Source organism: Salvelinus alpinus, chromosome 32, assembly GCF_045679555.1.
Source record: "Salvelinus alpinus chromosome 32, SLU_Salpinus.1, whole genome shotgun sequence".
Classification (NCBI taxonomy): Eukaryota; Metazoa; Chordata; class Actinopteri; order Salmoniformes; family Salmonidae; genus Salvelinus; species Salvelinus alpinus.
The window spans coordinates 13,172,769-13,200,135 of NC_092117.1; the positions used below are offsets into that span (position 1 = coordinate 13,172,769).

A 27,367-nucleotide genomic window follows, 5' to 3' on the forward strand; every position below is an offset into this window, starting at 1 on the left:
TATTGCGACAGCGCATTACATTTTATTTAACATCAAAATGGATATTACCCCAAGTAACATTCTCGGAAACAAATTCCACACTTAAACAGCAACTGCAGAACATGCACAAAATGTTTTCAAGAAAATACATTTTTATAAATTGCTTTAAATCCATTTGCACGGTGTACTTTTGTAAGTAGTCTCACATTCCACAGTGAATTCAAAAAGCAGCTCCAAACTCAACAGATTCAGATCATGCACAAAAATGATACATCTTAAAAAGTTGGAAAACATATTTAAAAAAATAACAGCATGACATTCATTGGTACAGTTAGCGTTGCTTTTATACAGTAGGTAAATCCGCCACAAGGTAAAGGGACTTCTGAATTTAAACATTTGAGTTAATGGTAGTTTTCAAACTTCCAGTAGAGGGAGTCAGTCCAGTTCCATACAGTAGGACAAGACTGTACAGTAACAGTTATTAAAACAAACAAACAGCCAATCATATGAGCACATATCTTATAGCACATAGTAAGATCTTTGACCCACATTAGGGAGGGTTAGAGATAAACGTGAGGGCAACTTGGACCAGTTTATGGGTCATGCTACGCACCATAATAAACCATAAACACTCATACATAACCGTACGCCCAGAGACACTCGGTTAGCCTATACTATTGCAGAAATAAGAAAATGATTCTTGCAGTACAGAATTTCACCTCTTATAAAAAGATATTCATGCAGCTGAATACTTACAGTTGTTAAGCCTGTTTTCTGCGGAAGCGCAGATGCATTTCAATACCATGTTTTTCAGGCTTTCAACAAAATGCCTGCAATTTGATGAGTTTTAAGCATGTCTCTGGATATAGATACTCCGGGAGCCTGCTGTGAACTGAGGCAGTGTCATTGAACTATAGCCATTTGAAATGCGCATAGAAGAGGCCTACAACATCAAAGCCCTTCAGAACACTTTTACAGTAAATAACACAAGCAGCTTTTACCAGGACTGTCTTCCCTTTCAAACATTATTCAAAACACACAAAAATATACTTATCTTGTATATACATTGTCTCACAAATCCAGACCAGACTAAGGCAATAACAGTTTCATAGGGCTGATATACACAGTATTTCATGATACAGAAATGGTCTGAATTAAAATGATAATACAGGGTATATTATTGCCATAATCTTTATAATGTGTAGGGCACTTAGTAGAGACTGGGACTCTGATTGGCTGAGCTATGGAATACAACTGAATTCTGGGAAATGTAGTCTATCATTCAGTGGGGGATGGTAAATTACTAGGAGAAATCTGGTAACTAGAGCAGGTAACCAGATGCCAAAAGGAGAATTGCGGCTTCTGCCGGCTGCTCTGGATCTGCAGTTGCTGTGTAACGTCACGTAACGTGATACTTTTATTTGTCACATTCCTCAGACAGATGTGTACTGTACCACAGCAAAGAACAGGAAGGCCCACACACAGTTTATGCACCCAATTCAGAGCTTTTTTGGGAGCATAAACAGGCCTTCCTGTTCTTCAGAAGTATTCTTTATTAGCCCAGCACCTACGTTTTTTAAGAATGTGCGTATGATCACAAACTTTTATACTGTTCCACAGCAGCCATCACATGCTCTCTGTTTCCATAAAAATACTATTCTATAACAGTTTATAGAAAAGCATTTCTATAACCACAAAGTCTGGTGCAAATAGGACTCCATATAAATTATACTATTGTTCCTTAGGTGGTTCAAACATTAAAGCTGCAATATGTAACTTTTTGGGCGACCCCAACCAAATTCACATAGAAATGTGAATTATAGATCTGTCGTTCACATTGAAAGCAAGTCTAAGAAGCGGTAGATCTGTTCTATGTGCCCTATTTCTATGCTTACCGTGCTGAAGTTTTGCTTGTGTCTTTTACTTGTGTTTTGTATACCAGCTTCAAACAGCTGAATATACTATTTTTGGTTATGGAAAATATATCTCAGTGCGGTTTACATGGTACAATGATTCTATACATTAAACTTGCTTGTTTCGTCACATATACTGACATTAGGCAAACTATTAGAATTTGAGCAACCAGGAAATGGCAGAGCGATTTCTGCATAGTGCATCTTTAACCAAGGGAACAGTTTCATTCAGTAAAACAAACTAAAAGGCACACCACTCACAGCTAGGGGACAGTAGCAGGGCAGCGTCAGTGCATTAGTCTGGAAAACCCGACCCTAGGCTAGGGTCTGCTTTCAAGACTCTTTTGGCATAGAGGAACTACATCATTGCCTACGTCACAACTTTATCAACTTGAATAAAATACAAAATAGTAGCTAGCAAGATGACGATCATAGAGGTTCTTTTTAAATGAGTGAATTTCACATGGCCCGTTTGCATCCTTAACTAAAAGCACTGCAATGTTTTTGCCAGCAAACCTTGGTTTTGAATCGTGACATTCCGGCATGTCTGCCGCGTGATTTGTTGGGAAAGCCCCAGATTTTTCCCTCCCTTATTATCGACATAGGCAGTGACGTAGCTCCTCTATGCCAGGGATTGGCAATTGGCGGGCCGCTCCCTTTTGAAGTCCTTTGGATCAATTTACCTCCCCCGCAAAATGTGTAGAATTGCAGCAAAGTTGCTTTAAAACTGCAACATTTTCTCTACACCCCATGGCAAAATGTGTAGAATTGCACAAAACGAACTCTTTGGTGTCAAGAGAGGGGCTGCAAAAAATGTTTTGCTTGCAATGTGGTGGGAAAAGGGCTATGCACATGTGAGTATGCAGACCTGCGAAAAACGGAAACTCATGTGGCCCCCACACCAATCAAAGTGGCCCATCCCTGCTCTATGCCAAAAGAGTCCACCATTGAAACCAGACCCTAGTCACTGTGTTGCCTAGGGTGGGGTTGTCAAGACTATGCGTGCACGGCTCATGTATGTGATACTGACTGCATAATGATGCCAGGTCAGTGCAGGCATGCTATAGGGGGCCAAGTCACCATCAGTCTCTTAGGTGTGGTCCGAAGAGCTCCATCTGGAAACTTCTCTGGAAACTTCACCAAGCAAAAAGAACAAAACAAACAACATTTACATAGCCTGTGCTGAGAAATATATACAAACGGTACAACTAAAATCTGTGTAACCCTTACCCTAATCCTGACACTTACTGAGCCTCTCCAATCCCTTTGCTGGGAATATTCAGTTACCTAGCTAGCTACACAACACTACGCGCTATACACCTCCTGGAGTAGTAGGAATTTGCCACTAGACACTAAACTGATCCTAGATCTGTCCCTAAAGTAAAAGTCTACCCTTTGGCGAGCCTCCTCTCCCTGCTTACTCTTCCTCCTCTTCTTCTTCCTCGTCATCATCCTCATCGTGGCAGTGGGTGATCTCCTGGGGGGTCTGTGGGAACAGGTTTGGGGGCTGGATCTCACTTATGGAGCGGGTCAGCTGGTGCCTCTTACAGTCTAACTCCAACAGGTCCACGGAGTGGCGGTTACGCGTTGCCAGGGGCGACTCGGTATCGTTGATGTCCACGTGGGCGTGCTCAACCGTCGACTCATGGGGCATCTGGGAGAGAAGGGCACGAGGGAGGAAGTGTCATACAAATCCACACAGAGAACAAAAAGCAACCCATAGTAGTGCTGCTCTCAATGTATTGTCTTCATACAGACAAACAACGTTCCTTCGTTTTGTCCTAACTATTGTATCCAACGAGGGAATTTACATCCGGATGTCCTATGAGACAACATTAGCTGAACTCACCAGTACATGTGCTGCTCTGAACAGGTAGCTGAATGGGTAGTAGAGGAGGTTGATGAAGGAGGCAGCGTACAGGTCAGCATAGCGCATCACCTGTGACGCAAACAGAGTCTGTCTGGAGCCACTGCGGAACAGACTGCCCATCATCCCATAGCACATGTCCATGTCATGGGTCACTTTCTGTCGCGGACAGGGTAAGAGAAGAAAGAAAGTTAGAAGATTTAGAGGTTGAGTGCACTGTATGCTATGTGTACGGTTGGGTATGCATATGTGCATGGTGCCAGTTTGCAGGGTGTACAGTATGTGTGTGTGTACCTTGATCCTGCGCTGGAGGGAACTGATATCAGGTCTCTCGTTGCTGCTGCTGTCAAGATTTCTGTGGACAGAGAAACAGTTCTATTGAATTGGGCTTTGGTGGAGTCAAGCTATATTCATTTGTACTTGTCTCGCCATTCTATGGTAGAATAGGAATGGCGCCGAAATGTATAGCGGCTGATTTACGGGTTCCTGACCAATTCTGCTATTTTGTGTGTTTTGTTGCGATTCTTTTAACTTTTTTTGTACATAATGTTTTCGCCATTTTTCCGGTCATAGGAAACAAGCTTCTGGACATCACTAACCTTGATTCAGCTGCACAGGACATGCTGCTCACCCCTAGACCAGGCCCCGACACTCGGGAAAAGAAAGAGACTGCGATATAGAGGCCGACGTGCGGGCACCCTGATGAAGCTACGGCGACGAGTAAATAAAATCACTGGAGAAAAACCTTTATGAGCTCCGTTCAAAACTATCCTATCGGCCTCCCGAGTGGCGCAGTGGTCTAAGGCACTGCATCGCAGTCGCTAGCTGTGCCACTAGAGATCCTGGTTCGAGTCCAGGCTCTGTCGCAGCCGGGAGACCCATGGGGTGGCGCACAATTGTCCCAGCGTCGTCCGGGAGGGTTTGGCCGGCAGTGATGTCCTTGTCCCATCGCGCCTCCTGTGGTGGGCCGGGCGCATGCACACTAACACGGTGGCCAGGTGTACGGTGTTTCCTCTGACATATTGGTGGGGCTGGCTTCCGAGTTAAGTGGGCATTGTGTCAAGAAGCATTGCGGCTTGTTTGGTTTGTGTTTCGTACGGGAGATGCAGCGATGAGACAAGATTGGATACCACGAAATTGGGGAGAAAAAAGGGGTAAAAGCAAAACAAAATATATATATATATATTTTTTTTAACTATCCCATCAACGGGACCTGAAGAACTGTTTATCTTTGTTATAAACAGCTGGTGTGCAATTTCTAATATTAAGGAAGGCTTGTGGTTGTGCTCGCCTGAGTTTCCGTAGCTGTCTATTTACCACCACAAACTGATGCTGACACTAAGACCGCACTCAACGAGCTGTATAGGGCCATAAGCAAACAAGAAAATGCTCATCCAGAGCCAGCGCTCCTAGTGGAAGGTGATTTTAATGCAGGAAAACTGAAATCAGTCATACCTAATTTCTACCAGCATGTCACCTGTGCAACTAGAGGCGAAATAACTTTACTCCACACACAGACACATACAAAGCTCACCCTCCATTTGGCAAATCAGATCATAACTCTATCCTCCTGATACCTGCTTACAAGCAAAAACTCAAAACAGGAGATACAGTGCCAGCGATCAATACAGAAGTGGTCGAATGAAGCGGATGCTAAGCTACAGAACTGTTTCACTAACACAAACTGGAATATGTTCTGGTACTCATCCGATGGCATTGAGGAGTTTACCACATCAGTCACCGGCTTCATTAATAAGTGCATCGACGACGACATCCCCACAGTGACCGTACGTACACATATCCCAACCAGAAGCCATAGGTCACAGGCAACATCAGCACTGAGCTAAGGGCTAGAGCTGCTTCTTTCAAGGGCCCGGACGCTGATAAGAAATCCCGCTACGCCCTCAGACGAACCATCAAACACGCAAAGCATCAATACAGGACTAAGATCAAATCCCTTACACCGGCTCTGACACTCATCGGATGTGGCAGGGCTTGTAAACTATCACGGATTTACAAAGGGAAACCCAGCCGCAAGCTGCCTAATGAAACAAGCCTACCAGGCGAGCAAAATGCCTTCTATACTCGCTTCGAGGCAAGCAACACTGAACCAATCATGAAAGCACAAGCTGTTCCGGACGACTGTTTAATCAGCTCTCCTTAGCCAATGCGAGTAAGACCTTTAACCCGTAAGGATTATTTGGCTATTTGATTTTGGATTTTAAGACCCCTTGAAGTATCAAAAATAAATAAAACATGTATTTGGCCTTACTGCTATTAGCCCATACAAACGCATTGAATAACAGAGTTCCCCCCCCAAAATCTGAAGGAAGTTTGTCCTTTTCCTCATTTTGTTACGTAAAACAGTCTCCATCCAGTCTCATCTTTCCTTAGGGGCTAAACAGGTTAACATTCACTTGGCCGCAGGGCCAGACGGATCACCAGCACGCGTACTCAGAGCATGCGCTGACCTCTCCCTGACGCAGTCTGTAATACCTACATGTTTCAAGCAGACCACCATAGCCTCTGTGCCCAAGAACCTCACGGTAACCTGTCTAAATGACTATCGCCCCGTAGCACTCACATCTGTAGCCATGAAATGCTTTGAAATGCTGGTCATGGCTCACATCAACACTATGATCGCAGACACCCTGGACCCACTCTAATTTGCCTACCGCCCCAATTGATCCATAGATGACACAATCTCAATTGCACTCCACAATGCCCTTTCCAACTTGTACAAAAAGAACACCTACGTGAGAATGCTGTTAACTGACTACAGCTCAGCGTTAAACACCATAGTGCCCTCCAAGCTCATCACTAAGCTAAGGATTCCTGGGACTGAACACCTCTCTCTGCAACTGGTTCCTGGATTTCCTGATGGGCCACCCCACAAGTGGGGAGGGTAGACAACAACACATCAGCCACACTGACCCTCAACACGGGGCCCCCTCAGGGGTGTGTTCTTAATCCCCTCCTGTACTCCCTGTTCACCCACGACTGTGTGGCCGCGCACAACTCCAACACCATCATTAAGTTTGCAGATGACACAACAGTGGTAGGCCTGATCACCGACAACAATGAGACGACCTATAGGGAGGATGTAAGAGACCTGGCAGTGTGATGCTATGACAACCTCTCCCTCAACGTCAGCAAGACAAAAGGAGCTGATCGTGAACTACAGGAAAAGGAGAGCTGAGCACACCCCTATTTAAATTGAGGGGGCTGTAGTGGAGTGGGTTGAGAGGTTCAAGTTTCTCAGTGTCTACATCCATAAGGATCTATCATGGTCCAAACACACCAACACAGTCGTGAAGAGGGCACGACAATGCCTCTTCACCCTCAGTTGGCTGAAAAGATTTGGCATGGGTCCTCAGATCCTCAGAAAGTTCTACAACTGCACCATTGAGAGCATCTTGACTGGCTGCATCACCGCTTGGTACGGCAACTGTGGGCATCCAAACGCAAGGCACTACAGAGGGTTGTGCGTACGGCCCAGTACATCACTGGAGCCGAGCTCCCTGCTGTCCAGGACCTCTATACCAGGCGGTGTCAGAGGAAGGCCCTAAAAATTATCAGACTCCAGCCACCCAAGTCATAGTACCAATGCACCAAGTCTGGAACCAGCAGGACCCTGAACAGCTTATACCCACAAGCCAACCAAACAGCTACCCAGACTATCTGCATGGACCCTAATTGCACTAACTTTTTTTGACTCATCTCATACGCGACTGTTACTGTTTACTATCCGTCACTTTTATTCATAGTTATATGTACATATCTACCTCAATTATCTCATACACTGCACATCGACTCAGTAGCCCTTGTATATTGCCAAGTTATCGTTACTCATTGTGTATCTATTATTACGTGTTTTACTTTCCTTTATTTCTCTATTTTCTTTCTCTCTGCATTGTTGGGAAGGACCCGTAAGTAAGCATTTCACTGTTAGTCCACACCTGTTGTTTACGAAGCATGTGACAAATAAAATGTTATTTGATTTTGATAGAGCACATTCGGTCAATAAAACAATGCCTAATTTAGTTTGTCAACATTGAGCTTAAGTTTTATCAGGATGTGGTTCAGTTTACTGTGTAGACGAGGCAGAGACACTCACTTATAGAGCTCTGCCAGGAAGATGTCCAGAGACTGGAGCTCCTCAAACAGAGCTGGAACACAGAAACACACACAGTTGTAAGAGATGCACAACAGTGTACAAAGACGCACAAATATACCCAAATACTGTTGTCAAGCATCAGTATCTATGACATGGGTGTGTTAAGCTCACAGCTCTTGTCAGTCCACACGTGCAGCTCCTGAGCCAGTTCAGGGATCACCAAGAAGGTCCTCCATCCCTGGCGTTTTTTGGACTTGAGGATGTCCCCAAAGATGTGGTCCCCAATGTATACTATGTCCTTCCCTTTGGCCCCCAGCAGGTCACACACTATGTCAGAGGAACCTGTGAGGAGAGAGAAAACTGAAAACTAAGGCCTTGTTGGAATACCTTTGCATTGGACCGATTCCTTCCTCTGAGTAATCACTAGAGGTTCAACTACCACACGATAGTGATAGGTGAAAAGGGTTAGTCATGTCATATCAGTGATTAGAATGCTTTTCCAAAGTATTCGAACAGGGCTGTTGATGTTTGGCTCCTTGTAAATTCCCTGGCCCCTAAAGAGTGTATCCTTACAGGCTGTGGGAAATGAGACAGTATGGAAGCTCTACTTACATGTTTGGGTCAACAATACATTTCTAATTTATGAACGATATTTGTATATACAGTGCATTCAGAAATTATTCAGACCCCTTGACTTTTCCCACAATTTGAACCGCCTTATTCTAAAATGGATTAAATAAAAAAATTATGCTCATCAAACTAAACACAAACCCAGAATGACAAAGTGAAAACAGTTTTTTAAAAACAGAAATATCTTATTTACATAAGTATTCAGACCCTTCGCTATGAGACTTGAAATTGAGCTCAGGTGCATCCTGTTTCCACTGATCATCCTTGAGATGTTACTACAACTTGATTGGAGTCCATCTGTGGTAAATTAAATTGTACATGATTTGGAAAGGCACACACCTGTCTATATAAGGTCCCACAGTTGACAGTGGATGTCAGAGCAAAAACCAAGCCATGAGGTTAAAGGAATTGTCCTAGAGCTCCAAGACAGGATTGTGTCGAGAAACAAATCTGGGGAAGAGTACCAAAAAATGTCTGCAGCATTGGAGGTCCCCAAGAACACAGTGGCCTCCATCACTTAAATGGAAGAAGTTTGGAACCACCAAGACTCTTCCTAAAGCTGCCTCCCCGGCCAAACTGAGCAATCGGGGGAGAAGGGCCTTGGTCAGGGAGGTGACCAAGAACCCAATGGTCACTGACAGAACTCAGGAGTGCCTCTGTGGAGATGGAAGAAGCTTCCAGAAGGGCAACCATCTCTGCAGCACTTCACCAAAAGGGCCTTTATGGTAGAGTGGCCAGACGGAAGCTACTCCTCAGTAAAAGGCACATGCAGCCGGCTTGGAGTTTGCCAAAAGGCACCGAAAGGACTCTCAGACCATTAGAAACAAAATTCTCTGGTCTGATGAAACCAAGATTGAACTCTTTGTCCTGAATGTCAAGCGTCATGTCTGGAGAAAACCTGGCACCATCCTTACGGTGAAGCATGGTGGTGGCAGCATCATGCTGTGGGGATGTTTTTCAGCGGCAGGGACTGGGAGACTAGTCAGGATCGAGGGAAAGATGAACGGAGCAAAGTACAGAGAGATCCTTGATGAAAACCTGCTCCAGAGTGCTCAGGACCTGGGGAGACGGTTCACCTTCCTACAGGACAACGACCCTAAGCACACAGCCAAGACAACGCAGGAGTGGATTCAGGACGTCTCTGAATGTCCTTGAGTGGTCCAGCCAGAGCACAGACTTGAAACCGATCGAACATCTCTGGAGAGACCTGAAAATAGCTGTGCAGCGACGCTCCCCATCCAACCCGACAGAGCTTGAGAGGATCTGCAGAGAAGAGTGGGAGAAACTCCCCAAATACAGGTGTGCCAAGCTTGTAGCCTCATACCCAAGAAGACTCAAGGCTGTAATCGCTGCCAAAGGTGCTTCAACAAAGTACTGAGTAAACGTCTCAATATTTATGTAAATGTGATAGTTTTTTATTTCTAATAAATTTGCAAAAATGTCTGCCATTATGGGGTATTGTGTGTAGATTGGTGAGGGGGAAAAAACAATTTAATCAATTTCAGAATAAGGCTGTAACGTAACAAAATGTGGAAAAAGTCAAGGGGTCTGAATACTTTCAGAATGCACTGTATAAATGATATGTGTCAGGAGTGCGTTACCTCCAGAGTACACGATGCCGTGCTGCAGCGGTCCTGTGTATGTGCCAATCTTCAGCCGGCCTGTGGTCTGCAACAGCAAGCACTCTGGTAAGGTCATCGTGGCAATGCCAACATGAACACACAAAAACGTGCACACACACAGGTACCACACTGCTAGACGGTTTAACGCATACTCGAGCCCAAACACAAACACTCACTGTGTCGACCTGCCGTAGCACTGTCCCCTCTCCGAAGAACACGGGTTTGCGGGCATCTACTAAGATCAGGTCAAAGTAGGACTGCCAGGGCCGATGGGGCATTCCCACCTGCAGCACAAACATACACACTGAACCTCTGTTCCAGTTCAGCAGCTTGCCGCCTCCCCTAAACCCCTCTTCTCTTAGAGTTCTTAGGTCGGAAAGGAAGCAACAAGAATCTAAACAAGACAATTCAGTCTCTTACCTTCGGACCATGGGGGAAGTCAAACAGGTATGTCATTATTTTCTGAAATGATAAACAGAGAGACGTTATACGTGATGTTCATTGATTGTGTATGGGGTTATGTACAGTGCAGTCGCTAGGCCTCACCTCTGTGTATTTGTAGTCACTGTTGGTGGCCAGGAACACCTTGGCCACTTCATTCATCCGACTCAGGAGTAGAGGGAGCTTCCCCTTTAATGAAGAAAAAATTAATTAAGCAAATTCCATTTTAAGTGATACGTTTACAGGTGTTAAAAAAGACAAGGTCACTGAAAATGTGTCAGATGCAATTAAATGAATGTGAGGTTTACTTACATCCTTGACCACATACTTTTCCAGGTTTTCCACCGTTTTTTCTTTCAAAGATCCCTGATGAAAACAGGCGACAAAACATTTAGACAGGGAATAGAAGGAATAACAGATACAAGAAGTATGTTTACATAAACACAAATAACCCGATATTAAAAACAGATTATGGCAGTAGGCCGAGTATGGCAATAGTCATGTACAGACCTTACTCTGCTTATCTTAAACGAAGTAAGCATACGCCCATTAAAACACCTGGTTTTCTGAGCAATCTTTCCAATTATTAGCACATGTAAACCCCTTAATCGGAGGTCCGGCAGTGTATTTGATCTGTGCATGTGGCAGCACCAGCAGTGCAAGCCTTCCTCTTACGCGCGAGTGAAGTATACATCTTAGAAATACTTTTCACGTAAACTTTGTATGTCCGAACTCAGAATAAAATAAGCTTCCCAAAAATAACATGGTCGCTGTTTTACAACGTTTACTTCGAGTGCCGATTTTCTGCATTTCTCAAAGTTCCATTAGTGTCTATGGAAACAGGATTATTAGGGAAATCGTTCTTGCAAAGCATGTAAATGTTTTAATCAAACTATTATATTAATCTGACTATTCACAATAAATCGTATTACTGTGTGCATATAACCATATTCAGTGAAAAATACTTTAATGGATTTTGAAGAGGAAGTGAGGGAGGGAGGTTGTTTTACCTTCAAGTGGACCCAGTCCACAGCATCACGGACATCCTGGAACATGCTCTTGTAGGACATGAAGAGGTCTCCATTCTTAAAGCCAGTCTCGCAGCTGGGACCACAAGTACTTGAATTAGAAATCCCAAACTATCTGATAATCATTCAAAATGATTCTGTTTTCAGAGGGAGAGCAACACACTCACCTTGTGTATTTGGGGCAGTTGGTGAAGAAATCAACCAGACAAGCAAAGAGGTAGGTTTCTGAAGAGGGAGCAAGGTAAGGCCATTTGAAACACCAATGTGACATCAGCAAAAAGGACATTCCTCAGAAAATAAAAAAACAACACTAACTTATGGAACAACAACCAGTGGAGTATTTGAGCAGTACTCTGGAGCAGTAATGTGGGCAGTATCAGAGAGACTGTGAACACAGTTCAGTGAATGTCACTCAGGCAGTGGTATTCAAAGTCAGGGTCAGTGGGGTCACCAATTGTTTTTACGTTTTTTTTTGTTTTTTTTTTATAATATAAGAACAAAAAAATAAGAGCACAAACATTTTTGAGAAAGATAATTCGATTTTTTGATGTTGAGTAATTGTATTTATTGGTTTCTTTTCATTTAGAAAATGTTATGAATTTAAGGTTAATTGCAATTGACATTTTTTAAAGGTTGTGTCATTAGATTTGGAGTGGGGTGAAATGGGGTGAAGACTGCTCTCTCACCAGGGAGGTTGAACAGTGTGTTCAGAATGTAGAAGCGGTCAGTGTCTCCACGCTGGATAAACTTGTTGGGGTACATCTCCCTGATCTCAGGCCTAAAGGAACAGAGTGATTAAATGAGTATGATATGACTATACGGTGTGTGTATGTGCAATATGATGGTATTTGGCATGAGCACATGGTAAATGTTTGGTGTGAGGGTAATATCATTACGAGCAGCAGAACTCACCCCCTCATGAAGTTGAAGCCGTGGGCACAGACCAGGATGTTGCCGTATGCGTCGACCTTGAGCAGATTCCCGTGCATTGTGTCAAACAACAGGCCTCTGGAACCAGAGGGTGGTAGGACAACTTGTCAGAACCGTTTATATGTGTGTGAGATGGGAGCCATCATCTCTAAAGAGGCTTACTAACTGAGATGTGTAACTTTTAACCTGGGCCAGACTGAAAGGGAGTATTTTCCTCAAGACCCTAAGTTATTTTTAAATCATATATTTGTGAAATGAAATCGGCTCAAACCAAGTACTGTTAGAAAACAAATAAATAATTATAATTGACCAAATCAAAGACAACTCTATAATGGTATTCATAAGAATTCAGTCTGGCCTTACTAATAACTAACTGATGTGAACGTGTGATGTCAGACGGACCTGGTGGGGAAAGCGGGGTCGTAGACAAAGTTGAGCAGCTCCTGTGGGTAACCGATGTGGATGAGACGTTCCACGGTCAGGTCAAATCCCAGCGACTCGTACTCAGGTGATTTATACACTGCAGTAAGCAGGGAGAGGGATACAGCTACTGTAATACAGGGTGATATACTCACTGGGAGAGAGCTACAATGCGGTCTCTCCGTGTTCATAGAGAGGGAGACAGATTTATGTGGCGAGACTGACAAAGCACGATAGGGCCTACACACTGGAACATAGGGAGGGATTTATATGTGTCCTCTGTGGACAGTTGAAATGAATCTGGTATGGGTATGTTAAGTGAATAACGTGCACATCCAGAACACATGTAAGCACATGCACGACACACACGACCCACTAACACACTAAGAGTGCTTCGACTGCACTGCAGATAGTGGCTATGGAAGCAGATGACCTGTAGCGGTTGGCATGTCAAAAACCCTTTAGTTCCTGGCGCTACTCCCACAGCCCTATCCCCCCTCCCCCAACGGTTGTTTCTCCCCACTTACTGTGTGGAAACACAACCCCTTAGCAGCACTTGTTTATGGGACGGTGACGGGGCTCTATAAACAGGCGGATGTGAGCCGCTTGGGTTACAGTTATCCTTCAGAGACCCAAAGGAGGGCAGTGGAGTGGGGGGGGTTACTGGTTGAGAGGGTGACGTATGCGTAAGGTACAAACAATGTCATCCAGGCTACACGTGTCACAAAAAGCAGAGCTGGCCCACTTGAGGTTCTAGGCTATATCGAGACCTCCTACATGCAAGGGAGTAAGCTGCTGTATCAACACAAGCATTTCACTGCACCTGCGACTACAGCTGCAAATCTGTGTTCGCAACCAATAAACTTTGATTTGATTTGAGCAGGCGACTGTACACATGGCATTCTAAACATGCAGGCATTGTCAGTACACATAAAACATGGACACACACACACACACACACACACACACACACACACACTGAGTGTACAAAACATTAGGAACACCTGCTCTTTCCATGACGTAGACTGACCAGGTGAAAGCTATGATCCCTTATTGATGCCACTTCAGTCAGTGTAGATGAAGGGGAGGAGACAGGTTAGATAAGGATTTTTAAGCCCTGAGACAATTGAGACATGGATTGTGTATGTGTGCCATTTAGAGGGTGAATGGTCAAGACAAAATATTTAAGTGCCTTTCAACAGGGTATGGTAGTAGGTCCCAGTTGCATGTGTTTAAATTGTGTCAAGAACTGCAACGCTGCTGGGTTTTTCACGCTCAACAGTTTCCCGTGTGTATCGAGAATGGTCCACCACCCAAAGGACATCTAGCCAACTTGACAACTGTGGAAAGCATTGGAGTCAACATGGGCCAGCATCCCTGTGGAACGCTTTCAACACCTTGTAGAGTCCATGCCCTGACGAATTGAGGCTGTTCTGATGTTAAAAAGGGCTGAAACTCAATATTAGGAAGATGTTCCTAATGTTTTGTACACTCAGTGTACACCTACCTGCCAGAGTGTAGTCCATATCAAAACCAAAGCACTTAATCTTCTCCATTGCCAAGCTTCTGTTCACAAAAACTCTGAAAAGGAAGTAGAGTATCTAGTCAGTCAGAGGTTCTGATGATGAACATATCCTAAAGAGGATACTTTGCATGAAAACAGATGATAGTAAAGGACAGGGTCCTGCGTTCAACAGTACAGAAGTGGAGCACTGCAGTAGCAACTCTAAATGTGTCCATACAAAATATGCATTCACAGCGAGGATTACGCAGATCTTTACAAAGTCTGAGAAAAAAATTAGTCCAACTCAAAGGCCATATTTCATATACAGTATCGTGAAAAAGTATTTGCCCCTTTTTAGATTTTCTCAATTGTTGCATATTTTTTACACTATGAAACACCCAATGCCCCTGGTGAAGAACAAATTGCCCTCTTACACTCAATAACTGGTTGTGCCACCTTTAACTGCAATGACTGCAACCAAACACTTCCTGTAGGTGTTGATCAGTCTCTCACATCGCTGTGGAGGATTTTTTCCCAACTCTTCCATGCAGAACTGCTTTAACTCAGCGACATTATTAGGTTTTCAAACATGAACTGCTCGTTTCAGGTCCAGCCACAACAACTCAAATCAGGTTTACATCTGGACTTTGACTAGGCCATTCCAAAACTTCAAATGTGTTGCTTTTCAGCCATTCTGATGTAGACTTGCTTGTGTATTTTGGATCATTGTCTTACTAAATGACCCAGCTGCAGTTCAGCTTCAGCTCACAGACAGATGGCCTGACATTCTCCTGTAGAATTCTCTGATACAGAGCACAATTCATGGTTCCTTCAAGGATGGCAAGTCATCCAGGTCCTGAGGCAGCAAAGCATCGCACTACCACTATCATGCTTGACCGCTGGTATGCGGTTCTTACTGTGGAATGCAGCGTTTGGTTTTCGCCAGACATCAAGGTTTTTTTCTGGATCAAAAAGAGGATTAGGTGGGGGGCGTGACAACGTGACAATGGAAAATTCCATTCTCCCTGACTACCTAGCTTTTATTTTGGTGATTGTTAATTCTCAAATAATATATTATTAAAAAATATACATTGAGTATACCAAACATTAGGAACACCTTCATAATATTGAGTTGCACCTTCCCATTTGGCCCTCAGTACAGCCTCAATTCATCGGGGCATGGACCCTACAAGGTGTCGAAAGTGTTCCACAGGGATGCCGCCCACGTTGACTCCAATGCTTCCCACAGTTGTGTCAAGTTGGCTGGATGTCCTTTGGTGGTGGACCATTCTTGATACACACAGGAAACTATTTAGAGTGAAAAACCCAGCAGCGTTGCAGTTCTTGACACAAACCGGTGCACCTGGCACCTACTACCATACCCCGTTCAAAGGCAGTTCAATCTTTTGTCTTGCCCAATCACCCTCTGAATGGCACACATTCACAATCCATGTCTCAATTATCTCAACGCTTTAAAAAAATCTTTAACCTGTCTCCTCCCCTTCATCTACACTGATTGAAGTGGATTTAACAAGTGACATCAATAAGGGATAATAGCTTTCACCTGGATTCACCTGGTCAGTCTAGGACATGGAAAGAACAGGTGTTCTTAATGTTTTGTGTACAGGTCCATTATCTTTTTTTTTTACATACTTTCTATCTGGTTTTAGTTGTTCACAAGTTGTTGTTTTTTTAGGCAGCCCACCCAAGGATTTCAATGGCAGAAAAATCCCTGTCCATAACAGGACCCATGTCGCCCAGAAAGTTATACTTTTGACTCATCTGTCCATAGAACAATCTTCCAGAGTCTTTATGGCCATCCAGGTGCATCCAGGGTATTTTTGGCAAACTTGAGTTTACTTTTTGAATGACATGGGTCCACTATGTCTGGCAAAAACCAAACACTGCATTCCACAATAAGAACATCCTACCAACGGTCAAGAACGGTGGTGGTAGTGTGATGGTTTGGGGATGCATTTCTCCATCAGGACCTGGACGACTTGCCATTATTGACGGAACCTTGAATTGTGCTCTGTATCAGAGAATTCTACAGGAGAATGTCAGGCCATCTGTCTGTGAGCTGAAGCTGAAGCGCAGCTGTATCATGCAGCAAGACAATGATCCAAAACACACAAGTCAGTCTACGTCAGAATGGCTGAAAAGCAACACACGTAAAAGTTTTGGAATGGCCTAGTCACCCAGACCTAAACCAGATTGAGATGTTGTAGCAGGACCTGCAACGAGCAGTTCATGCTCGAAAACCAAAAAATGCTCAGGGTGACAGTACCAGTTATTGGGTGTAAGGGGGCAAATTATTTTTCACACAGGGCATTGGGTGTTGCATAATGTTTATTAAATAAATTAAATAAGTATCATATTTTTGTGTTATTTGTACACTCAGGTTCCCTTTATCTAATATTAGGTTGAAGAGCTGATAACATTCGGTATCAGAAATATGCAAAAATAGAGAAAATCAGAAAGGGGACAAACTTTTTCACGGCACTGTAGTAAGATTTTTTACTTTTGACAATTTTTAGCATTGTTTACATGTAGGCTTATACATGAACAATAATTGGTGTTTGCTTGAAAATAATTTGAAGGAAATTAGCAGAAATCCACACAGAATGGAAGAACCACTGTACAAAAAGGACCCGTAGTCTTGCATCACTGCTGTGTCAGTGTCAGCATTAACCCACTTCCTGAAAAGACTTGAGCTGTGTTCGAATACCCATACTAAAATACTGTATACTACTAGTTCATTTAGGTATACTGTAAACAAATGGTATCTTTTCAGTTTAGCGTACTAGCGCTTCGCCGGACTAACGGAAGTGGATACTGTTGCTATGCAACCTCTTGCTAGCTTGTTAGCATAACAAATAACTAGCTAGACATTTTTACGATTTTGGCTGTGGTCGGAAATTCAGTCTGGAGTTCCAGAGTGTGCTCCAGAGCGTTGTCAGATTGTCCATTCGTAAATTCAGAGCGTTTCGCTCTAGGAGAGTGTCACTGGACGCTCTGGCTGAGGAGTAGGGTTGATCCGAGCATTCTGACCTCACAGCGGCAGTCAATCACCCAAGCTAACTGGCTAACATTAGCTATCATGCTAGCTAAACTCAGCACAAAAAGAAATGTCCCTTTTACAGGTTCCTGGAAAGATCATCGTAAAAACCAAAATAACTTTGCAGATCTTCACTGTAAGTGGTTTGAAACACTGTTTCCCATGCTTGTTCAATGAACCATAAACAATTAATGAACATGCACCTGTGGACCGGTCATTAAGACACTAACAGCTTACAGATGGTAGGCAATTAAGGTCACAGTTATGAAAACTTAGGACACTAAAGAGGCCTTTCTACTGACTCTGAAAAACACCAAAAGAAATATGCCCAGGGTACCTGCTCATCTGCGTGAACGTGCCTTAGGCATGCTGCAAGGAGGCATGAGGACTGCATATGTGGCCAGGGCAATAAATTGCAATGTCCGTACTATGAGACGCCTAAGACAGTGCTACAGGGAGACAGGACGGACAGCTGATCATCCTAGCAGTGGCAGATCACGTGTAACAACACCTACACAGGATCGGTACATCCGAACATCACACCTGCGGAACAGGTACAGGATGGCAACAACAACCTCCCGAGGTACACCAGGAACGCACAATCCCTCCATCAGTGCTCAGACTGTCTGCAATAGGCTGAGAGAGGCTGGACTGAGGGCTTGTAGGCCTGTTGTAAGGCAGGTCCTCAGCAGACAACACCGGCAACAACGTCGCCTATGGGCACAAACCCACCGTCGCTGGACCAGACAGAACTGGCAAAAAGTGCTCTTCACTGACGAGTCGCGGTTTTGTCTCACCAGGGGTGATGGTCGGATTCGCGTTTATCGTCGAAGGAATGAGCGTTACACCGAGGCCTGTACTCTGGAGCGGGAGTGATTTGAAGGTGGAGGGTCCGTCATGGTCTGCAGCGGTGTGTCACAGCATCATCGGACTGAGCTTGTTGTCATTGCAGGCAATCTCAACGCTGTACGTTACTGGGAAGACATCCTCCTCCCTCATGTGGTACCCTTCCTGCAGGCTCATCCTGACATGACCCTCCAGCATGACAATGCCACCAGCCATACTGCTCGTTCTGTGAGTCATTTCCTGCAAGACAGGAATGTCAGTGTTCAGCCATGGCCAGCGAAGAGCCCGGATCGCAATCCCATTGAGCACGTCTGGGACCTGTTGGATCGGAGGGTGAGGGCTAGGGCCATTCCCCCCAGAAACGTCTGGGAACTTGCAGGTGCCTTGGTGGAAGAGTGGGGTAACATCTCACAGCAAGAACTGGCAAATCTGGTGCAGTCCATGAGGAGAAGATGCACTGCAGTACTTAATGCAGCTGGTGGCCACACCAGATACTGACTGTTACTTTTGATTTTGACCCCCCTTCCCCTTTGTTCAGGGACACATTATTCCATTTCTGTTAATCACATCTGTGGATCTTGTTCAGTTTATGTCTCAGTTGTTGAATCTTGTTATGTAAATACAAATATTTACACATGTTAAGTTTGCTGAAAATAAACGCAGTTGACAGTGAGAGGACGTTTCTTTTTTTGCTGAGTTTATCTCCAGACACATATAACTAACTGGCTAACATTAACTATCTTGCTAGCCATTTCCAGACACAAATTAGAGAACACCTCACTCTGACCATTTTACTCGCCCTCGTGACTGTTTTCCTGGCAACAATTTAATGACGCTTTTTTTTGCCGACGTTTACTGACACCGGCCATATATTCAACGGGTGTTGAGCGTTCGTAAATGCGCTCTGGCACACTCAAGACGAGTGCTCTGAAATCGGAGTAGATAGACAGAATAAACAATGTCCATTGAGAAAACAAACCGACTATACCACTTAGCTAAGAATGATGTTAATAATCAAGTCAATAAATGTTGGGTAATTAGTTAGATTATAGTTAATATACTGCCTGGCAAGTTTGATATATTAGTAGCCAACTAACGTTAGGACGGTAACTAGCTAACATACTGGCACATACTACTGTCATGCTATGTGGTTCGTAGCTAAAGAATTATTAGCCAACATAACGTGTAACGTAATTTATTTGAAAAGTCATTACTTAATTACATTGCTCAACATTTGCCATAATTAATTAAAGCAATGAATTTGTATCCGCTCTCGTCGGACATCAGCAGCATATTTTCCGCCATTTTCTTCAAATCTGAAAACGTTGTGAATCCTCGCCCATTTTCTGAAGAATTGCATTATGGGCCCTAAAAGCACGGAAATAGTGCCCACTGCTTGTATACTTCGTATTTTGGCGAATTCAGTATGACATCCGGGAACCTTTGGCATACTAACTATATCCATGCTATGACCAATAAGCATACTACATACTCAATCTACGTCACAAATAGTACAGTTAGTATGAGTTTTCGAACACAGCTTTGGTTTGTTGGGAGACTAGCCTAATGTCTAGATTGAAAGAAACAACCAAGTATCACTCAAACTCAAAAAGAAATCACAACATCAATGGCATGCAAATCCGTTTCGACATTTGTTACGTAGTCTGCTACACACATCTGAACTTCAAACTTCATTAAGCCTTCCTCAGATTTCCCCTGAAACCTGGCATCATTGTATTGAATTATATGTCCACAAATGTGCTTACACACTGCTACGTTGAGTCAATTCCGTTATAACATAAGCAATCCACGATACAATGAAGCGCTCAGGTAATCCTCTTTTCCAGTGAAAGTGAATTAGGCAAGTGCTTTGTCTGCTGCTGGTGCCCATGGGCATACTGAAAGGCCTTGGCAACCACTCCAGAGTCTGTGCAGTCAACTCTTGCCTGACATCTATTCCAAAAAAAGCAACAGAGGAAGAAGGAATCATTTCACAGCACTACGGCTAATTTTGATTCAAAAGAGAACAGAAGGTAGCACACCAACCGAAGGACACAGTGACTCCAATATCTAGGCCTCCACTAGCACATCACTTAGAATGGAGCAATGTGTTGGACATGCATTTTAAGTGCTGGGCTAGTGTGAATATGCAACAAAGCAACACATTGAAGTTCACTGGCCTTTTTGATGCCATTTAAGAGACACTTTCGGCTCGTCTTGTATTTATTCGGACACTAGGTATTTTCACTATGAGAAGCCTACATCGTACGGACCAACAGGAAACACCTGTAGTGAAGTTTACATTTCAGACACAATGAAAATGTGAAAACCATTTTAAAACAAAAGAAGCTTGAAAATGCACCAAGGGAAATGATGCAGATGATCAGTTGAATATATCTAATAGGAAGCAAAGTAGGCAATAACATTCTAGATACTCCCTCGCACCAACAAAGCCATACTGTTCCTGGGCAATTCCATTGTAACAGAATTTCACTCACTCAGATTTTTCACTTTAAAATGTATACCAAACAAAAACCATTGCTTTCAAAGTTTAACAAACCATAGAACTCTATGCACAAGGACTGCTTTTAACAAGTTCTAGAGAAAATTTTACAAACACACATTTAGAGGAAGAACTATGCAGTAACAGAATAAAACTGAGGGAGATTTTACCGTAATTCTGTTACCAAACTTTTCATCTTTAAATGTTTTTTTCACTGTGTAAATTGTTCAAAGTAGTCATTGTGCATAGAGTTTAATGGTTTTTAAACTTTGAAAATCAATGGTTTTTGTTTGGCATACATTTTAAAGTGAAAAATCGTAGTCTCAGCGTAATTCATTTTTATTGTGGAATTGCCCTCCTCCAACACTATTCTGGCCTGAAGTTTCTATTCAGATGTTATGGGATAAGACTTCAGACTGATGGCGATGGGGAGGTGGCGTTAGGAGCGGGTGAGGGGTGATGCAGTAAGAGAGGGGGAATGAAGGACAGATTGAGGGGGAAGAGAGATCACACCAAGAACTCATGACCACCTACTACCACCCACCCTCAGGGACCTACCCAGCACACAGAGGGCTAGTGTCAGTATGAACATGGGATACATAGAGTTTGAATGGAGAATAAATACACATGTACAAAAGGGTCATTCAGTCAGTATTGAGGTTCAACAAAAGTTTGGCGTACCTCATTGCAGGATGGTATTGGGCCAGTTCCCTTGGAAAGCTTTGTAATAGAGAATACATGTGCGATAGCATTACCACTGAATGTGAATGTGTCGTAGCCTGCGCTCCAGTGATGCACACCACATAAATCAGGTGGTTCTTACACTGCTTTTAGACTTGTTGCATTGACAGTGCCCCTGTTTTCTTATTTGGAAAGGGTATGTAGATTTTCAACCACAGAATGAGGAAGGAAGACACGACACCATGACAACACCACCAGACTTTTTACCCGGAAATGGTTGCCGGCCACACGATATCGACACCCAAAAGACCTTTCTTACATGTTTATTACACTACATAGTTATACATCAATTTATTAAACATTAAATGTTGTATGGAATCGGGAGTATGTGTGTTTCACACACCTTCGATAACACATGAAAACTATGAAGATAAATTAGCCTACATTGCACATAAGCAATAATAAAGGAGCAATGATATATCCATGTAGCCTGGTCCCAGATCTGTTTGTGCTATCACGCCTACCCCTTGTCACTCATTGTCATGTTTGGCATGACAATGAGTGAGAAGGAGTTGGCAAGAGAGCAGAAACAGACTAGCACTCAGGCTAATTGCCATGACCTTAACCTGACGGAAACTTGCTCTCAAAGCATACATTTCGGTGACACATTATGCATCTTCATTCTGTACCTGTGGTAGGCCTCACGCCGATACTTCTTCATGGCCAAGCCGTCCATGTTGGCTGGGAGGTCTGCAAAGTTCTGTAAGCGGTCGCTCCATGACGTCATCTTGAACCGTTTGAATTATTTCTGTGAATCAAAGTGAATAGGCTTTAAGGACCGGTATGTTGTCACTGGAACTATGGCAGCAGTAAAATGGTGTAGCCCTCTTGTCTAGGTTGAAGGGACCTCAATTAAGCTCCTCCCATGCTCAGATGATAAGTATTTCAAGAGTTTGAGGCTGAACTCAATCATTTAAAAAATTATACTTATTATTGACTGTGGATTTTTTTTTTTTATAACATGGCCTTCGGGGAAATCATGGCCTTCTGAAAATCACGAGGCAGGCTTGTTTGTACTCTGAGCCTTGGAGTAAACTAGTTTCTAACAAAAATAAGGCTCACTACAGTGGAATCGCAGTTAATCCCTCTGTGCAAGTCTAAACACAGACATCCTCAAATAAGGGCAGCTGAACATAACAATGCAAGAACATGCAGCAAGCTCCTTCAACAAGGTTCATCAACCAAGTGTACAAACTTACGAGAACAGCTGTGGAACTAACTACTGGTGTACGACCACAGTAGCCTAGTTGGAAAGATAATGGAATCTGGGTCATGCAGTGTTAAAATCAAATGATCGGCTGATAAAACGAGAAGCATGCAGCTGCACCTGGTGCGCACTGAAAGTGAATCTCAAAGCGCATGCGTCTCAAATGGTATGTGCCCACTGCACTAATGCATTGGACCAGAGCTTTAATCTGTCACTAGCTCTGGACCAGGGCCTGGTTTCCCGATAACGATGGAATTTAGGCTTATGAGTTTTAACCATGCATCTTTTCTACCACGACCGAAGATAACATGTTTCCCAAAACACCACGCAGAGAGAACGTTTGCTAATGCTTCGAATACACCGACTGTCATTGCACACAATAGTAGGCAGCATCATCTGGATATGTATCCGGGTGGCAGGTAGCCTAGTGGTTGGGCCAGTAACTGAAAGGTTGCTAGATCGAATCGCTGAGCTGACAAGGTAAAAATCTGTTGTTCTGCCCCTAAACAAGGCAGTTAACCCACTGTTCCCCGGTAGGCCGTCATTGTAAATAAGAATTTGTTCTTAACTGACTTGCCTAGTTAAATAAAGTTAAATACAAAAAAAAAGTGTGATGCATACAACAAAAGTTCAACATTCACCTTCTGCTACCATTTCTGTCAAGCCGTCAACACATAATTTCGATAAATCCAACATATGCACCACACTGCAACTGCCTCTGCAACGCAAGGCAAACACAGTGTTTCATTGGAAATAAATGTAATTCTGGTGTACCAAAATGCAATATACTGTCGGTGTGTTCGAAGCGTTAGCGCGCAACATAGGCTACTATTTTAGCAACAATCGTTGTGGTCGAAGTTGGCAGAGTTCGCTAAGTTATTATTTTTGGATAATGTTAATGGCATACTTATAAATGTTCTGTAATAAATTACTATAACAACTTTCATGCTTCCCGAAGACTAACGTTAACCAATTGGCGACCAATATTACAGGTTATTTCTCGCTCGCCCTTTAAAATAAACAAAACTAACTCGAGCCCAGTATTTAATATATGTTTGTATGTGAAGCCTTAGACAACTTTCCACATTGGGCGGACAATTTGTTTTTCTAATTCGAAAATCGAATTTCACCACCTGTGTTGTTGGTGGCGTGGAGATCACGCAGCATCCACTCAGGCACCATTCGACATCCGGCCCTCAGCTTGCATGTCTCACAGCGTCTGAGGTATGATCTTCAGACTCTACACGATAAAACAAGCAAATCTGCAACAGCTAGCTAGCTAAGTTGCTAGCTAATGGATAGAGGGACATAGGGAGGAGCTTTCTAGGGCTAGCCTGTTCTGAGTCCGACTCAGTCCCAGATCTTTTTGTTCAATCATGACAACTCCTTGTCACATGAGAACAGTCACTCTTTCTAGAGCTAGCTAACAGGCAACAATAGCAAGTCAGCTAAAGTTTGCTAGGTAGAGATATTTTGACAGCTAGCGGAACATTACTTTATTTGCTTCGTCCAGCAACGAACCATTGTTCAATAATATCTCGTTGCGGGACCAAGAAAGACTTTCTGTCCCCCCCCCATCAACTACGACAGCTGCTAGCTAAGCTAAAAGCAAGCAAGTCAGCTTAGTGCAGCCGGCTCTTTTAGTCCACACTCTCGAGAATAATCAATACATATTTGCATGTCGTGTATGCTTCGTTTATATACCACGTTGTTAGGCTACTATTTATGCTAGAATCACAGGATGAGACAAGCTACTCACCAGTCTTGTTGCAATATTGAGTGGGTAGCTAATGATTCACAGAGCATGCGCGAAGCCTGGTGCAGAATATGTAGATAGAAATGGAATACATAGAATGAACAGTCCATATTACAGATGTTATAATAATAGGCCTACTGGAACATTCTTATTTGTAGGCGTCATTGAATGTCTATCTGACCTCTCCCCATTCAGATCAGAGTTGACAGATCGACTTTGATGCCAATGACAGGATCTCACGGTTGCATAAGATATGAGCAGTCTGTGCAAAAAAGAGGGAAAGTGGGCAGACTGTGCGTAAAAACACTGCTATTAGGCTGCAGCACAACTCTTTCCCTTCCAAGGTAAACATATCACGTTTATAATCCCATTGAAAAGGTCAAATATAAGGCTACGTCTCCATCTGCCGGTGTCATGAGGTGCATGCATGGTGATAAACCGGGGAATTCATATTTGTGGGGCAATTCAATTGTGTTCAAGCGTCATTACGCACGACCAGAATCAGTGATGTAAAACATAGCTAAGCCGAACGAGTTGTCCATATAGTTTATAGAGCCCAGAGACATATGTCTAGTTTCGCAGGCTGCAGCAGCTCACACCTGCACGATTAGTTACAAATCCTCTGACATCAGCACTGCACCAAGTGGACAGTTCCATCGATGCTTGGGGAAAGGAACATAGCCTCCACCTCACAATAGTAGAAAATATCAATGTATTTAAAATATATATATGTTAGTCTAGGCCTATTAACGTTTTATTAAAATAGATTCGTTTTAGAAAATCGTCTATCATGCGCTTATGTTATGGTGATAATGTAAAACTCCGTGTGTATTGGGTCGGTCTGCCTAAACCTATATAAGTACTGCAGCCAAAGCTTTCCAAAGTCTCTCTTGCCAACCGCAAAGATGAACTACGGATCTGACCACTATACCTCGTCGTCCTACCGAAAGATCTTCGGGGACGCCCCTCGTTTCTCACCCTCAACCTCTCGTATGAGCAGTCCCTCCGCCTCCTCCCGCAGTTCTGTGTCCTCCACCAGTTACAGGTCTGCGGTGTCTCTACCCCGCAGCAATGCGTCATCGCTGGGCTACTACAGAAGGACCGGTCAGTCTTCTTCCTTTTCGACGGTTCCAGGTGACAGCCTCGAATTGACTCAATCCTCCGTCCTCAGCAATGAGTTGAAAGTCACCCGAACCAATGAGAAAGAACAACTGCAGGGTCTCAATGACCGCTTCGCCATGTTCATCGAGAAAGTGCGTACCCTGGAGCAGCAGAACAAAGTCTTGGAGACGGAGCTGGTGACTCTGCGCCAGAGGCAGCACGAGCCATCCCGCATCGCGGACCTATACCACCAGGAGATGCGCGAGCTTCGCGCGCAAGTGGAGGAGATCGGCAGCGAGAAAGCCCACATTCTCATCGATAGGGACAACTTAGAAGAAGACCTGCACAAGCTTAGGGCCAAATATGAGGAGGAGATAAGGGCGCGCGAGGAGGCTGAGCAGACCCTGCGGTCGTTCAAAAAAGACGTGGATGACGCCACCATGGCGCGGCTGGATCTAGAGCGCAAAGTGGAGGGCCTCCTGGATGAGATATCCTTCCTGAGGAAGGTCCACGACGAGGAGGTGGCCGAACTGAGCTGTATGGTCCAGGCAGCTCATGTGTCAGTCGAGGTAGAGCTGGCCAAACCCGACCTCACCTCGGCTCTGAAAGAGATCCGCAATCAGTACGAGACTCTGGCTTTTAAGAACCTGCACTCCGCGGAAGAGTGGTATAAATCCAAGTTTGCCAATCTCAACGAGCAGGCCACCAGGAGCAATGAGGCAATGCGGGCCAGCAGGGAGGAGATCAACGAATTCAGGAGACAACTGCAGTCCAAGACAATTGAGTTGGAGACCCTACGTGGCATCAACGAGTCTTTGGAACGGCAGATTCGAGAGACAGAAGATGGACACAATCTTGAAATCGCAGGTTTGCAGGTAAAATACTTTGTTTGCACTTGACAGCTCTTTTTCTCACACATACACGCACCCCTCCTTGCACAGATCAAATCAAATCAAGTTTATTTTATATAGCCCTTCGTACATCAGCTAATATCTCGAAGTGCTGTACAGAAACCCAGCCTAAAACCGCAAGCAATGCAGGTGTAGAAGCACGGTGGCTAGGAAAAACTCCCTAGAAAGGCCAAAACCTAGGAAGAAACCTAGAGAGGAACCAGGCTATGAGGGGTGGCCAGTCCTCTTCTGGCTGTGCCGGGTGGAGATTATAACAGAACTATGCCAAGATGTTCAAAATATTCATAAGTGACAAGCATGGTCAAAAAATAATCATGAATAATTTTCAGTTGGCTTTTCATAGCCGATCATTAAGAGTTGAAAATAGCAGGTCTGGGACAGGTGGCGGTTCCATAACCGCAGGCAGAACAGCTGAAACTGGAATAGCAGCAAGGCCAGGCGGACTGGGGACAGCAAGGAGTCATCATGCCCGGTAGTCCTGACGTATGGTCCTAGGGCTCAGGTCCTCCGAGAGAGAGAAAGATGAACAGATGAACCTGTGTTGGGGAAGTGAGAACATCATGTGTATGCATGATGTAAAAGTAAGATTACGCAAATTATTTGTAAATAAACACATTTCAATGCATGATTTATATTGCAATGGGTAGCCATCTTTGCATCTTAAAACATTGTTATTATTTTGAGACTGTTGTATGTTCTGGGATGACACATCTGGAAGTCAACCTTCCCTGTCCATGGTTCTGAAATGCTCTAAATTTGCAACCGCACGAAGTGGCAGGATCGCCCACGAGCT

The 27,367-nt window shown here is 43.8% G+C and overlaps 2 protein-coding genes across 8 annotated transcripts in view; one reads left to right on the forward strand and one right to left on the reverse strand.

The window, feature by feature from the left end:
* nt5c2a (5'-nucleotidase, cytosolic IIa) lies at nucleotides 1-25,589 on the reverse strand. Of its 7 annotated transcripts, none has more exons than XM_071380013.1 (20): nucleotides 25,494-25,589; nucleotides 22,229-22,347; nucleotides 21,540-21,578; nucleotides 14,455-14,528; nucleotides 12,930-13,047; nucleotides 12,510-12,605; nucleotides 12,284-12,375; nucleotides 11,765-11,822; nucleotides 11,580-11,673; nucleotides 10,882-10,935; nucleotides 10,675-10,758; nucleotides 10,549-10,590; nucleotides 10,305-10,412; nucleotides 10,108-10,174; nucleotides 8,048-8,218; nucleotides 7,877-7,928; nucleotides 4,054-4,114; nucleotides 3,742-3,918; nucleotides 3,314-3,546; nucleotides 1-3,026 (listed from the first exon to the last, which is right to left on the reverse strand). In XM_071380013.1, the coding sequence occupies exons 2-20, from the start codon at nucleotides 22,324-22,326 to the stop codon at nucleotides 2,975-2,977; spliced, it is 1,770 nt and encodes a 589-aa protein (XP_071236114.1). In that variant the 5' UTR covers nucleotides 22,327-22,347; nucleotides 25,494-25,589; the 3' UTR covers nucleotides 1-2,974. The 7 variants fall into 7 exon arrangements, with proteins under 7 accessions (XP_071236114.1, XP_071236112.1, XP_071236115.1 ...); XM_071380011.1 differs by lacking the exon at nucleotides 25,494-25,589 and adding an exon at nucleotides 24,566-24,678; XM_071380014.1 differs by lacking the exon at nucleotides 25,494-25,589 and adding an exon at nucleotides 23,940-24,042.
* The window catches only part of inaa (internexin neuronal intermediate filament protein, alpha a), a 4,331-nt gene continuing 1,768 nt past the window's right edge, over nucleotides 24,805-27,367 (forward strand). The window contains exon 1 of the mRNA XM_071380019.1: nucleotides 24,805-26,538. Coding sequence (XP_071236120.1) covers nucleotides 25,468-26,538 — 1,071 coding nt within the window. The 5' untranslated portion in view covers nucleotides 24,805-25,467. The remainder of the gene's footprint in view (nucleotides 26,539-27,367) is intronic.